This window comes from Grampus griseus (genome assembly GCF_964374135.1).
Source record: "Grampus griseus genome assembly, chromosome: 4".
Lineage (NCBI taxonomy): Eukaryota > Metazoa > Chordata > Mammalia > Artiodactyla > Delphinidae > Grampus > Grampus griseus.
The window spans coordinates 35,552,708-35,568,746 of NC_138997.1; the positions used below are offsets into that span (position 1 = coordinate 35,552,708).

The following is a 16,039-nucleotide window of genomic DNA, read 5'->3' on the forward strand; positions in this document are numbered from 1 at the left end:
AAGTGATTTAAGCTTATTTTAAATGCTCAAATTTTACACATACAAAACTGACTAAAGATTTAGGTGGACGCAGGGACTCTCTTTCATAGAGTTAACAACCTCTCTAGGGCTGATTTAAGCTTCCAAAATATTAAACAGGTACTTTCTTTTAACTATGATCATCCATCTCCTTCTCCCATGAAGAAGCTATGAAAATACTAAATAAGGCTGTAACTTCCCCATTTGGTAGAAAAAAGCAAACATTTTGTACAGATGGGGAGAAACCCAAACACAGTACCTTGGAGGTGCAGATGCGGACGGAGGCTTCTCTGGGGTCTAGGCATTCACAATAAGGGGAAGAAGGACCAGGAAAAAAACAAAAAAACAGGTTAGGATAAGCGGCTCAGAAATGTTACATGGATTTAAATGAATTCCTGGTACTGTGGGGTGTACAGAACTTACTTGATCGCTGTCACTGTCCTCACTGTCACTGAGCTGAAGGTCATCTTTGAGCATGCTAGAACAGGCAGGGATAGAGACATTGTAGAATTTAAAATAACGTCTAACAACTTCTTTTAGCATGTAAACATAAAAAATATGCTTAATGAAACAAAAGAGGGGTGGGACAGGTATAACTTTTATTTATTCATCAAATGCTTTATTTTCTTGGAAATGTTAAGTTTTACAATTTTAACACAGAAACTAGTTCAGTCCAAACTCCTTATCATTTCAAAACTGAGTCTTTCACACGTTATGAGCATTAAAAGCAGAGCTACAAGTTCTGCAAGTGATTTGTTGCCAGCCCTGAGACTAAGGGTCCCAGGTCCACACAAACAGAAGAAACAACAACAACAAAAATAAATAAAATAGAAAAATATACAATACCCTCAAATTATTTTCTTCTATGGTCTCTAACAACTCGAATAAATGATTAACCATTAAATGAGTTAATACTGGATGAATATCTGTAAAGTACTTAGAACAGTGCCAGGCACTTAAAAAGTGCTATATACGAATTAAATAAATACATAAAAATACAACTGTCACCAAACAGTGCAGTTATGTTACGTTTCTGTCCAAAGACATTATTAATATTGAACTTTTTCACACACACAAATATCTTCTTCTGGGTGCTTGAACACTAATCCGTGAAAAGAGTAGTAATACAAATAATACTGTTGTCTAAAAACTATGTTTAACCTTCCTGCTATCATTCAGGTAAAAATAAAAACTCAGTTCATGTCCACAAAGTTATATTAATACCTCTCTCTAGGCATTCAAGTTTACGATGAACCTAAATATTAAAAGCAAACATTTTCCAATCTGTACTTTGTTTACTCAAATCTTAGCCCCTTCCCTACCCCCTCCCCTTTACTTTTTCATGGAGATATCCAAAATCAAAGGAATGAATCTGTAATTGCTCCCCCCGACATCCCCCAAAATTTACAGGCATGACTCTTTGAGGAAATGTAAGTGAAATTGGAAAAAAAAAAAAAATCTGCTTGAGTATTACTGATGTTCCAAAAACCAAATTATATTAAGAAGTTACAATCCTTCAGTATTTCTAAAAATACCTCTTCAATATTCTGACCAACGATTTTTATTGCAAACCCACTACCTCCCACTAAAGTAAGCAGGCATTATTATTTTGGGAATCCATGGTAAAAATCACTATATTTTCTAATGAAAATAAATGGTAAAACTTGGCTCTTTCAAAAAGACCGCCTACATGCAATGTTGTAATTCTGCCAAGGACTTATTTTCACCAACAAATGCACTAAAAACATCTTGTGATAAGTTTCTTTTAAAAAATAAAAACTGTTAGCTACTTGTAAATGTAGATCTTGCTCAACATGTATCTAGCAGAAGCTAAACTATTTTATCAAGGCTAGAAGACACAGCCTTTGGATGTACAACTTGGCGGCAGCAATCTTAATGGTGTACAAGAAGGAGTCACTCAACAGGTTTACTGCTAAAAATGCCTTGGCTGGGATACACACAAGCAAAAGATATATCTTTGGAATAAATGTTAGGTATAATACAACCAGAAAAAACAAATCTGGCAAAGTATATTCCATGTTAACCACCACCAACAAAACCACAGTAAATGGACCTCTTTATTTCTTAGTAACTGGGTTTGTTTTGTATAAAGCTGATTTGCCTTAATTTCCTGAAACAGCAGTGATCATGTAATTCAAACACACTTCCTGTTGCACGCAGCGGACTACTAAATACCTTGTAAGTTGTTTGCTTAGCTATTGAATGCCCAGTTTCCGTACATATACTCTCCTCAAGTGAGAAAGTATATGAGATATGTTCAGTAAGTCAGAAAGTATATGTTCTGCTTTTAGCTCCACTTGCTCTTAGGGAATAGAAGGGCCCATAAAAATGCTGTCCGAGGGCTTCCCTGGTGGCACAGTGGTTAAGAATCTGCCTGCCAATGCAGGGGACATGGGTTCGAGCCCTGGTCCGGGAAGATCCCACATGCTGCGGAGCACATAAGCCCATGTGCCACAACTACTGAGCCTGCACTCTAAAGCCTGTGAGCCACAACTACTGAACCCATGCACTGCAACTACTGAAGCCCGCACACTCTAGGGCCCGTGTGCCACAACTACTGAGCCCACATGCTGCAACTACTGAAGCCCACACGCCTAGAGCCCGTGCTCCACGAGAAGCCACTGCAACGAGAAGCCCGTGCACTGCAACAAGAAGCCCGTGCCCTGCAACAAAGAGTAACCCCCACTTGCTGCAACTAGAGAAAGGCTGCATGCAGCAATGAAGACCCAATGCAGCCAAAAAAATAAAGAAAAAATAAAGAAAAAGAAACCCCTTATTCTGAACATCAAAAAATGGGGCAATTTATTTTAAAAAAACAACAAAAAAACCTTAACCAAGTTTTGTTAATACAGAAAATTAATCATAATTGCCATCACAATTTTTTTTTTTTAAAAAAGGATCTGTATAGTTGGGAAATTTGTAACCTGATGACAGGTAAAGGTTTTATGTTTAAATGGATCAGTTGCTAAAAACCCCCCTACTGTGCCACAAATAATTATATTTGAAGCCAAGCACATCACTAAATTACTACACTATACTTCATATATTATATTCTATATATAATAGACCGGTCTTTCAATGTCGAGATGACAAATTGCAGCACATCTGGGTGAACCCCTTTGCACCCACTAAAAGAGAAGCAAATCTCTTAGATCTAGTCTCATTTATACCAATAAAACCTAGGTCAAGAAACATAAGACCCAAGGGACATACTCAACTGTAAGCTTTTCTGAAGCAGGATCAAGTCATTTTTGTCTTCATATTTTCTTTATCTAGAACTTGGCAGGTACCCTAAGAAGCTGGCTGAATGAACAGCATCTCTTTTGCTGAATAAGTGACAGTACCACATAGCTGTGCCCTTTATGTAATCTGAACTTAACAGGCATTGCTTTTACTCATAACCCCATGGGCTGACTCTGATCAACCCCTCACATTCTAAGGATGAGGAAACAGCTCAGAACAGCCACCTAACTGGCCTAAGATCATGAAGCTGGTATATGCTAGAGCCTGCATGCAAAAGCCATTCCATCAGATACCATCTCCTTGCTCTGGCCAATATAGGACCAGTGGTTAGAAAACCTAACTGAGGGAATGAAATCTAAGTTCCAGAACCCACTGAGAGAAAGACTCTGGTTTAAAAGAAAACAGGAACTATACTGCTGGAATAAAATGAATACACTATTTTTCTCCTATGAAAGTAAATGAACTTTAAACTTTATATACTGTTTAAACTGGTTAAATAACTAATTTCATTTCCAAACTCCAAGCAAACCAGTTATTTCGAAGCATATGGCACCATATGGCTTAGCTTGGCACTGTTCAAAAGGAGACAAATGCTCAGGTAAAGCAACTCTTTGAACTATCGTGTAGGTTTCACATTTTACATTGTCAGTTAGGTAAACTTCTTACTTAAAGGTTACAAACAATCCTCAAACCCCTTTGTACAAATGCATTCTTCAGACAGCTGTTCTGCAAAGCTGAAAGAGCTGCACACAGGTTCCGGCAGGCACGCTTCAGCAACTCAGAGCCCCGTTGTTACTGTGTGAAGACACACCAGACAAGCCTTTATTGCTCTTCCATTCCTCCTTCGTACTGGGCTTACCCAAAGCTTCAACTGCCAATATTCTGTAACATCTCAATTCAGAACTCCAAAACTATTTCAATACACTGATTTCTTGGCTTAACGTTTCCTATGATCGGGCCATACCTTTTATTTGGAAAAGAGCAAGTGAAGGCAAGCTCACGGTACTTAACTTGCAGTTAATAGTCACAACCCTGGTATTAGATGTGCTCAAAATGGCAAATAAACTGATACCTACTTTTCAGAAACCACTAATGAGCATGTGAGAACATACTTTCCTTTTTTTTTTTTTTTTTTTTTTTTGCGGTACGCGGGCCCCTCACTGCTGTGGCCTCTCCCGTTGTGGAGCACAGGCTCTGGACGTGCAGGCTCAGCGGCCATGGCTCACGGGCCCAGCCGCTCCGCGGCATGCGGGATCTTCCCGGACCGGGGCATGAACCCGTGTCCCCTGCATCGACAGGCGGACTCTCAACCACTGCGCCACCAGGGAAGCCTATACTTTCCTTTTTTGATACAGGGCAGAAATAAGGACTGCAAATGCTTTTTGTAGGAGATGATGGGAGGTGATGAGTTAGAAAGAGGGCTCCGCATACAATAAATTTTTAAAAATGAAAAAGCAGACCTTAATCCCTTATAACACAACATAGAAGGGGGACTCTCCAAATGGCGACAGCAGTTGGCAGAATTCAAATTAATGGAGAGACTGTCTACGGGAGATGGTGGACTAACAGCGCAGAGGGAAAAGTGACTTGGTACGTGATTCACTATAGTAAATGACCTAGCAGTTGATAAGGCAAAAATTGCAGCCAAAGGTATAAAAGATTATTTAAACTCCATGGATGAAGTGAAGATTAGAAAAATCACAAGAGTATAAATGAGGGAAAAGTTAAAGTTAATAAATAAGATTAAATCATTAAGTACAATAAATAAGGTACTAGTATAAGATGACATTCTGGACAACTAGAAAGAAAATCTAGAAAAATTATTGCTGAAAATTATATTTCTATTAAACGTTGTTTATAGGTATTTAACCAAGTTTATGTGCAATGTTTTTCCTTCTACATTTATCCTGAGTACTTACTATATGCCAGGCCCTGCTCTAGACTTTACAGATACAACTCTAAGCAGACAGAAACCCCTGCTGTTGTGCACTCAGAGTCTAGGGAAGGGAGATAAATAACCAAACTATATTCTTTCTCAATGGGTAAGAAGCCTAGGGAGCGGGAAGTAAGCATAAAAGAGAAAGGATGGGTGTGGGTTGTTCTAGTTAGGGTAGTTAGGGAAGACTGTACTGATAAGGGGATGACATACAAGGAGGGACCTGAAAGGAGGAGGGAGCACAATGCAGGAAATGGGGAGGGTGATTAAGGCATAGAAAAGAGCAAAGAGGCCAATGTGGCCAGAGAGTGAGTGAGTGAGTGAGTGAGTGAGTGAGTGAGTGTGTGTGTGTGTGTGTGTGTGTGTGTGTGTGTGTGTGTGTGTGTTGGGGGGGTATAGGAGAGGAGGTGGAGAGGTAGGTTATAGAGGGCCTTGTAGGCCTCTGCAGGGTGGATGAAAGGGGTGGGAATGGACGGGGAGAATATGAATTCTTGTGCAAGTAAACAACACCTTGCTGCTTTAGAAACCCAGCAACCCAGAGTGGGGGGAATGTACCAACTGCTTTTAGGGCTAATAAAAACATCTTGCTCAATTTTTCAATCTATGCTTAAATTAATCTGGGGTCACTTACTGTAGTAAATTAGCAGCATGATTAAAAATGAGACTTAAATAGACTCTTAAGGACACCCTTAAAACCATGTTTTCCAGATGCAAATGAATACTTCAAAGCAGTCACTTCCAATAAGAATTACTCCCTAGCAGTTTTCAAATGTCTTCAGAGCCTGTAGCCCATCAAGGCCCTTTAAAGGTGGCAAGTATTATCTGCCTCCCTCTCGTCATTCAGGCTCCAGATCAAATGTCACCTTCTCCGAGGGACCTTTCCTGAGCCTCCCAGAAGTATCAACACCACCCAAAAAAAAAAACAACCCTGCTTCCTCAAGCCTGTCTCTGTCACATCACCTAGTTTGTATTACATGCCACCCGCATTGAGTTACAAGGCATGGAAGACAAGGACTTTGTCTCACTGGCTACTATTTCCCCAAGTACCTAAACCAGCACTGGGCACACAGCGTGTATTTAATAATTATGTACTGAATGGATGAGTGGAAGCAATTTTTGTAAGTATCTCCAAATAGCCTGGCATCCAGCCCAGAGGCCAATATTTATATAACTGGGGTCAAAGCATGTTAAAGAACGATGAGAATGACTTTTCTTATGTAGAACATAAGCAAACCCATTTACGTAACACTTACCTATTATAAACCAGGCACTTGATAAATTTATTCTTCTTGTCCATTTTATTTGACCTTTGGTCTAAGACCAAGTACGGAAGTATATGTTATCCTAAAGGGGTGCTCCCAGAGTAGTTCAAGCCATCATTTAAGAAATATATATAGCTCCAAGAGGAATACTTTGAAGAAGATGATCTTCCAGCACCTTAGCAGTATTTTTATAATTATTTAAAATATGCTTCATTTCATAGCCTCACCAAAATATCCCTTCAATATTATGCAAGTTTCCGGCATAAATTTGTATACAGTGTTAAGTTAAATATTGTCCTGCAAGGGATCCTAGAATATTGTCTCCTAAAGCCAGAACCTCAAGAATTAAACTGACTATTCCAAAAGACTATAATTCTACCATGAAAGGAGGTGATTCTGCATTTGGGAGTTTCAGCATTTTGTAAATATTGATTTAATGTGTCCTAGTAACTATAATTCTGAAATAAGCAGATTAAACATTGCACATAATGACCATTTGTTTGCTTTTACCTAAGCATGAAAATTTCTTCAATATCCAATATTACAAATTCTCATTTCTCCATAGCATGGCTAATAGTAACTCACTAAAAAAAAAAAAAAAAAAAAGCTATATTCCTTATTCTCTTTCATTTTACACCTCTACTTTTTCTCTTGAAAACAAACAGAACATTTCCTTCTATATTTAGATTAATAAAATAGTTATGAATAACAATAACTTTGGATTCACAATCACTTGTTAAGTTTGGAGTGAAAATAAAGTGTATCTTTTTCCAGCAATGCCAGATATTTGAGAACTGAGAATTATTATTAACAACAAGATCTCCATTTACATTCTGAGAAGCTGAAGGTTTAATGTAGACCTACAAATGTATTACTGACCAGCCCAAATGTTTGTTACTTGTTTTCAGAAGAGCTGAAGAACTGTTAATAAGGGATAGGGGTATAATCTCAAGGACAAATAATTTATAAGTTTTGCCCATTAGGGTGAGCTCTGCTACTTCAACCATACATTTATCAGCAAACAGCACTTTAAGTCAGAGCTGTCAATTGAAATAAAGATCCCAGGTAAGACACCTTCATATAGCACTTTTTAAAAAAAATTATAGTTGATTTATAATTGTTGTGTTAATTTCTGTAGAGCAAAATGATTCAGTTATATATACACACACACACACACACACAGAGTACACATTCTTTTTTATACTCTTTTCCATTATGGTTTATCACAGGATATTGAATATAGTGCCCTGTGCTATACAGTAAGACCTTGTTATTTATCCATTCTATATATACTAGTTCGCATCTCGCACAACTTTTAAAAATAAGACAAAAAGAACTACCTAGAAAAGTAAAAAACTTTTTTCCTTAGGTCAAATATGATTTAAACGAACAAGCAAGGCATTTCTTCAGACTTAATTCTGACACTTGTCCTGATGCGATGATTTTATACTGCAGTAAACTGATAGATTGGGTCTTCCTTAGTTTTTTTAGCAAGATATTTAAAATAATGCTTTGAGCAGAAGTTGAAAACTCAGGCTCATTAGAAAGGTATCAGACTCTTCCCAGCCTTTATTAACTTTGCACCATTCCGTCTCGTCACACTTCCAGGACAATCCCAATCTTCACATCCAAATACTTCCCTCATTTCAAAAGAAACTTCCCAAGTAAGTAATAAAAATTCCAAATTGCTATAACTGCTAATTTCTGTCTCTTAGTCTAAATAGGTAGTGACGATTTCTGAAGCAAAAATAAGAAACATAAAGGAGGGCACCATCTAGTAAGGACTTGGCAGTTTGGGGCTAGGGTAGGGGATGGGAGGGAGAAGGAAGTTAGCCACAATAATGCCCATCAACTGCTCTATAGTTTCTAAAACATTAACACGTTATCCCTTTTGAGAGGTTGGCAAAAGCACTGACATTAGGACACTGTGTTTGACTGTACAGAAAGGGAACTATCCACAATCACGTGAAGGACGTAATAGCTGTACAGAAAAAGGAAATACTTTGGTACTTTGCCCTGAGAACTCAACAGACCCAAGTCGTGGAAAGGAAGAGGATTCCAAAGCTAGGAGCCCTTAAACCAACATTCCCCCCCCACCCACCCACCCCCGCTCAAACTTAGAGGCAAATAGCACTGGATCCCTAGCTTATCACTTCCCTGAGGTACCTGGTAGAAAGAATTCATCATTTGATAATTAACTAGAGCTTCAACTACAGAGATTAAAAGTAACAGATTTAGCACATTTCTTTCACACCTACATCCTCTACGAGCTGGCTAACCGTCCCCTGCCCTCAAGTCTGGACAGATGTGAGAGTTAATACAGACTCTCCACAGTTTATTCTCTAGTGCCAGGCCCCTCTTTTTCCCTTTTATATGTACTGCTCTGCTTCTGTAAGGAGGCCTAAGTACTAGTAACTCTGAAAGAAAAAGCAGTAAGACCTATATGGATTTTTAAAACCGAAGTACAAATGACCCTGTAATTAACATTTTCTTTCCTGACATTCAAAGTGCATTAGACCATCTCCCTGCCACACTATGTGACATTCAAAACAGTTTAACTGCTTGTCAAAGAACCCTAATGCTGACACTAGATCAAATTAACCTTCGAGCACTAAGAGATGTGCCATACTAACTCTGAAACAACGACTGTACTCTACAGATTAATTGGGACACTGCTTTCATCCAAGCTCCATAAAAGTGATTTCTTTTTCCCATAGGTACATTTCATTTTGGCACTTATCAATACCATCAGCCCCACCACACACAACCCTTCGTATCCACCCAGTCTCAGTATTATCTTCTTTTCTCTATCACTCTTGTCCTCTTCACCTGTACTAGGCCCTACTTTCATTCCTTCTCCAAGTTTATTAGGATCAAAACAAATATCCTTTCCTAGGTAATTTTTTTTTTTTAATTTGGTCACACTGCGCAGCCATGCAGGATCTTATTTCCCCAACCAGGGATCGAACCCAGGCCCCAGCAGTGACAGCGCAGAATCCTAACCACTGGACCGCCAGGGAATTCCCTCTAGATAATTTTTTTAAGAGAAATTTTTTTAATTAATTTATTTTATTTTTGGTTGTGTTGATTCTTCGTTGCTACACGCGGGCTTTCTCTAGTTGAGACGAGCGGTGACCACTCTTCGTTGCGGGCTTCTCATTGCGGTGGCGTCTCTTGTTGCGGAGCACGGGCTCTAGGCGCGAGGGCTTCAGTAATTGTGGCTCACTGGCTCTAGAACGCAGGCTCAGTAGTTGTGGTGCACAGGGCTTAGTTGCTCCGTGGCACGTGGGATCTTTCCGGATCAAGGCTCGAACCTGTGTCCCCTGCACTGGCAGGCGGATTCTTAACCACTGCGCCACCAGGGAAGTTCTCCCCTCTAGGTAATTTTATATAGGGTAAACCAATAGTTTTTATCTAGAAAACACTACATATGTCACAATATATGAGCATATAAACTTGCAGGCACCTCTGACTTCAATGGTTTAACTCACTTAAATCAGGAGAACCACCCATTTCTCTGAGTAGCAAAATTGTCACAGAAAATGGTCCGAATCCCTATCAACTACCTCGTAGGAAAGCTGATGAAAGTTGGTGTGGGAGGCTGCAGCTTTGGCCCGCCCGGGCCCAGATCAGACCCAGCTGCCTTTCTTCCTCTACACACACTTCCCAGGGACACAGCCACTTCCTCCCTTTGGTGCCACTGCTTCCACCCGCTCATTCCCCAGGGAGCTCCTCCTTTCTGTTCTTATTGCCAAGTGGGATGCTCTCAGCTCCCCTTTCCTTGCTGCCCCCGCCAAAGACCATCAGCCGGGGCCTCTTATGGTCTAAACAGCTTTACTATCAACCATCACAAACAGCACAAGGTGTAAACCCTTGGGGAAGTCACAGAGAGTCCACACAATTATTGTAAGTGTGGTCCTTGGCACCGTCCTGTCTATTCTCCACCAGGCATCAGATAGATTATATTTAGAGGAGGAGGTCGTTGGTTAAGCTAAGTCGGTGATTCTAGACTTTCAGAACTCAAGGGTAAAAAAATTTTTTTTAACAAAATGAAAGGGGAAAAAAGAAAAGGCCAAAAAAGAAACAGGCAAAGAATAACATAGGGTTAATTTTTTTTTCTAGTAAAGGACAATAAAAATAAGCAAAACCTCACCATCAGCCAGAACCACAAATGAAACAGATTTTTATTACACATACAAAAATCCATCCTTCAAACTATAATAAACTTATCTTTTTAAAAAATTTTTTATTTTTTTGTTTTTGGCCGTGCCGCACAGCTTGCAGGATCTTAGTTCCCTGACCAGCGATCAAACCCGTACCCTCCACAGTGAAAGCGCACTGTCCTAACTAACTACTGGACCTCCAGGGAACTCCCAATAAATTTATCTTGTTAACAACAACAACAAATCGTTATTTTTTCTTACTTTGCTGTGGAGATGTGAAAACAATTGCATCAAGGACTTGGCACTTAGGAATAGTGATTTAACCCCGTTCCGTATTCAGTCATGGTGAGGAGATAAAAGAACCTCTTTGCCTCAACTGTACAGTTTTTAAAATATTCAGTCCACAGCAACACCCCCTCCCAAAATACACGGAACAAATCCTATGCCTCGAAAATAGAAGAAAGCTGGAGCTTGAACCTGAAATCCTCAGAAACTAGCAACTCTGTGTTAGTAACTGATCAAATACTGAGGAGAGAAAGGCCTCCTCACTTAGTCCCTGAACCACTGCTAGTCATGAAAAGAAAGAAATACTAGTTCAATACCACCAAGAAATGACAAATTGGGTCAAAATGCTGGTTTAAAAATCTTTACTATGTAGTTTCAACTGTTCCAAAAACCCAAAATATATCTGGACTTACTTGGCCTTAATAAAGCACAGCTGGGCAGTAAGACTCACTCTTTATTAGTTAAAACTAGGCCAAAAAAGTGGCAGAAAGTCTGAAATTGTGCACATCCCCCGAAATTTGTTTCCACAAGCTAAAACTATTTAAGACTGAAATTTATAAAGCTAAAACCTTCTATTTTCCACAGTTAATATGTAAATAATGGCTCAAATGCCTTTCTTTTTGAGAAAACTCCTTAGCAAAATCTTAAGGTTCCTAAACCTTCAACAGGACAATTTAATCCAAATAGAAATGTTGGTCATTTCCTCCCTTTACACTGCAGCAGTATTTTATGAGTCATTACTTGAAAGCAAGGAGGAAAAAAAATCTAAGCAACAGATTTACATGGGAAATTACAATGTTATATTATAAACTTTTAATAAAAAAAAGAATTTTACTTACGATGTTCCCTGCTGAGAATTACTGTGGGTTTTTGAAGATGTATCATATTGTTCTGTGAGTGAGGGAAAAATGATCAGAGGAGAACAATGACAAATTCATGAGACCGTTAGCTATAAATTCCTTCTTTTTTTGCTGTCCCCCTACTTTAACCTAAACACTCAGTATACTTAAATTATGTCAACCAGAGTGCTATACACTGCTTATAAAATAACATTTATGTTACGTCTAGAGAGAGGGCTTGCGCAGAACTGGAAAGCCCTAAAATGAGCGAACACACTTTGAAAGCGCCAACCGGCATGCCGACCACACTGCCATGGGCAGGAGACTCTCCTTGCTGTCAGCTGGCGGGGCTCCCTTGTGGAAGCACTAGGATGGGGCTGCAGTCACCCTCACCTGGTTTCACGTCACATATCTATCCGTGATTTGCTAGCACTCTCTTTTATAGACTCTGTCCTTGGCCCACTGTGCTCCCACCCATCCCCCCACTATTCAACAGCCCCCATTCGTTTATTCAACTGCTATTTACCAACTGCCTATTAGACACCAACATGTTCAAGGCATCTGACCCCGTCCTCGATGAGTGTACAGCTGACTGAGGGACATCAAACAGGCACGTGTTATCTACAACCCTAGGCAATGCAAAATCAGCACGAAAATCAATCATCTAAATGAACTGTCCCAGGAATCTACAGATTGGTCACTCTGTTGGTCATGACAAAAGGCGGCAAATTAGAAAAGAAACAAAATTAATTGTGTCACAAAGGATAGGTGAGATTTTGACAGAATGACTGCTGGCAAGAGGGAGATGAGGGTGGGGAAGGCCTTCAGGCAGAAGAGACAGTGAGCGAAGGTTGAACATGGGAGGAGTTGAAATGGTACAGATTATGAGAAGGGAAGGCTGGGGTGCAGAATGTGTGGTGGGCAGCACGGGGGGACCAGGGAAGTCAGATTTTAGAGGGCTCTGAGTGCCACAATAGGATGTTAAAACTTCAGTTGTCAGGGAATGAGACATCTCCAAAGCACGATGCAGCTATTCCTCAGAAAGATTAACCTGCGGGTGCTACCTGATGTAACCTAGAAAGGAATGGGAAATGTTAAGTGTGGAGGCTGCAGACCAGCTGGGAGGCTGTGTTTGTCTAGGCCTGAGGTAATACGGACCTGAAGCAGAAGGGGAATGGAAATACGGGTGCCTTTCAGACAGGGGTGAGGAGAGTGACCACTAATGTCATGTGGAGGCCCTTGAATATTTGCAATTAAACGCTTTATCCTCATGGTGGCAGCAGCTCTTATATGATATTTTTAAATTGCTTGCCCTTCTGGCTAGCAAGCTAGGGCTGGCACTACAAATTAGAGGGGCTAAAGTACATTCACATGTACTCCTACACAGTCATCTTGACCCGGTCCTAAGCTCAACGAGGCTCTGGTAATCCTTAGGCAGCCGTGTTTTTTGCACATGCGAACATAAATACTGGGACATACAAGTAAAATCCCTATACTTCATTCTCTACAGACTGTCAGCTGGCGGGGCTCCCTTGTAGAAGCACTAGGATGGGGCTGCAGTCACCCTCACCTGGTTTCACGTCACATATCTATTCGTGATTTGCTAGCACTCTCTTTTATAGACTCTGTCCTTGGCCCACTGTGCTCCCACCCATCCCCCCACTATTCAACAGCCCCCATTCGTTTATTCAAAAAAACCACAATTTTTCGAGAAATTTGAATTATCTTGCTGGGCATACTTTGAGAAATATATGTCACACTCCACTTTTCTGAAAGCTTTATCTGCACACACTCCATTCCTTCTTCATCCAACATACAACAACCAGACCCCTCCAGGATCCAACTAGGCCCCCCAAAGGCCACATTCTCACAGAGGTAAAAAGGGTTTCCAGCAGCAGCATAAAAGACCCCAAGGTAAGCATCTGCTGAGCCAAGACCTACAGGAGACCTGCCAGTGTCTGAAAACTTCTCATCAGGGCAAGGAGGAATCAGCCTACACTATTCCACAGGCCTGGAGGGCCACCACCCCTGGCGAAGAAAGTGCTTACCAGCTCATGTTCAACTACATTTTGCTAAAAGGAGAAATCAGACAGTTTAAAGGATTACAGGGTCTTTCTAAACCAGGAGGTAGCAATCATGCAAGCTGTAAGTAATTCAGTGGAAGGCATATAATCTGCATGACTGGCAGCCCTAGCAAATTTGGGGGTGGGGTGAAGGGCAAGAGGTAAAGGAACGCACAGCAATCCTGCCCACAGCTGAGCTGGTGACCCACCTGCAGACTTATGCCACTTCACCCGTTATCTATCTTTGGATAGGCTGCCAAGATGTTGAGAAAAAAAGATTTCCCAGTCTCCCCAATACTGTGCAAGATGATCAGGCTTATCTCTCTGCATTTGGGGGAAATTTATTTACTTTTATTATTATTATTTATTTTTGGCCACATCACACAGCATACAGGATCTTCATTCCCTGACCAGGGATCGAACATGTGCCTCCTGCAGTGGAAGCACGGAGTCTTAACCATTGGACTGCCAGGGAAGTCTCTGGGGGAAATTAGTTAGGAGTTATTTGCAAAGTCTTATTCAGTACTTCTAGAGCAGGGGGCAGCAAACATTTTCTGTAAAGGTCTGATAGTAAATATTTTAGACTTTGCATGCCATACCTTGTGGCATAATAATAAATGAATGAGCATGGCTGTGTCCTAATAAAACCTTCTTTACAAAAACTAGCTGTACAACAGATTTGACTCTCAGGCTATAGTGTGCCTATCCCTGTTCTAGAGGAAGATTATTTCATTTCTTGTTTTTCTCATCTTTTTTACTCTCCTCATATCCTTGCAATTTAAACAACAGGATAATCAAGGGAAAAACACAAGTGAGGAAAAAGACTAAGGTGGAGATATTTCAAGAAGAGTCACCTCTATGGAATATCTATGAGCAATCTTCTCCCAACACATATATGCACACCACGCACCCTACTTTGGTCTCCCTATCCTTTGAAGACTAACACTTCGTAACTTGGGCACTCACCATATGTTGATGAACTAAATGACTGCAAAGACACGAGTCATTTTTGTAAGGCCTGAAATGCCTTGCATGTAGTTGGAACACAAAGAATTTAATGAACCGAGAGGTTACTGATAAAGAGAAAGGCTGGATCCAGTTAGCTTTCTTCTGTTTCCCACTGAATTCTCAAGTATTTACAATCCATTAAAAGGAACCAAAAAAAGAATTACACGACAAATACATATAGAAGGTCTAGAGAAACTATGTGCTCTCTTCCTTATAAAAATTTCTTGGTTTTGTTTAAAATAAATACAAGAAACACACAAAATACCCCAATCTATTCTTATATACAATTCCTGGGTAACAGTGCATTTAGAGTCACTCTCAAGATATTTATCATATGTGAGGTAATACCAAATTATATTTTATTTGTTAGGTACTTTACTAAAACATCTTCGTTAACTCTTTGCAATAATCTGAAACTCCACCTAAAGAACAGCTTTATGTTTGCCCTTCCTTCCTATTCTTTAACCGTAGGAAGCCTTCATCTCTGCTGGAGCATTTTTCATTAATGTTTTCTACATTAAAACAGTAAAAACATGCTTTGTCCTCCAATGCAATAATCAGTTCCACATATTTACTTACTTTGGTTTAGGGTTGCAGAACTGATATGCTGAGAATCCTAGAAAGAAAAATAAAAATCTCTAGTTAATAAAATATTAAGGTTTATAAATCCAAGGTTGCATCACTGTTAAATCTGATAAATATTGATACATCTAATTTTTAATAAAGTAGGTTGCATTGCTTCTGTTGTTTCCTAAAGTTTATTCTTCCTTTGGTGTCAAGGATTTTCAACACAAAATATAATGTTTTACCTTAAAATCAATAATAATAAATTACATTTTTTGAGAAAAAACTATCATTAGAAAATGTGTAAAGTATCTAACATGGTAAATTCTGGTTTGGGTAGATAAAACCTCAATGACATCATGGAAAAGGAGAGTGATAATATATTAACAATGTGCATGTGTAACAGGCTGGACTGAACACAGATCTGAAGGTGATATTTCTATATTCTGAATGTTATCCAAAAGTAGAAAAGGCGAGGTGACAGTGTTGTTAATATACTGTTCACAAATACTTTAACAGAAATGTGCGAGTAGGCAGTTCACCTTGCTATTAAAACCATCACGAATGCAGCTGATTGCATTAAACTTTAAGAAAATGTAGGAGGTATGACAAGTGTAAATGTGTATCTGTAACGTAT

The 16,039-nt window shown here is 39.7% G+C and overlaps 1 protein-coding gene across 5 annotated transcripts in view; it reads right to left on the reverse strand.

Annotated features, from left to right (window-relative positions):
• The window catches only part of AFF1 (ALF transcription elongation factor 1), a 208,209-nt gene that overhangs the window by 34,518 nt on the left and 157,652 nt on the right, over nucleotides 1-16,039 (reverse strand). For all 5 annotated transcript variants that reach the window (XM_082653067.1, XM_082653066.1, XM_082653069.1 and 2 more), the window contains 4 exons: nucleotides 15,418-15,454; nucleotides 11,768-11,819; nucleotides 442-496; nucleotides 278-315 (listed from right to left, as the gene is read on the reverse strand). In XM_082653067.1, the coding sequence (XP_082509193.1) occupies nucleotides 278-315; nucleotides 442-496; nucleotides 11,768-11,819; nucleotides 15,418-15,454 (182 nt within the window). The remainder of the gene's footprint in view (nucleotides 1-277; nucleotides 316-441; nucleotides 497-11,767; nucleotides 11,820-15,417; nucleotides 15,455-16,039) is intronic.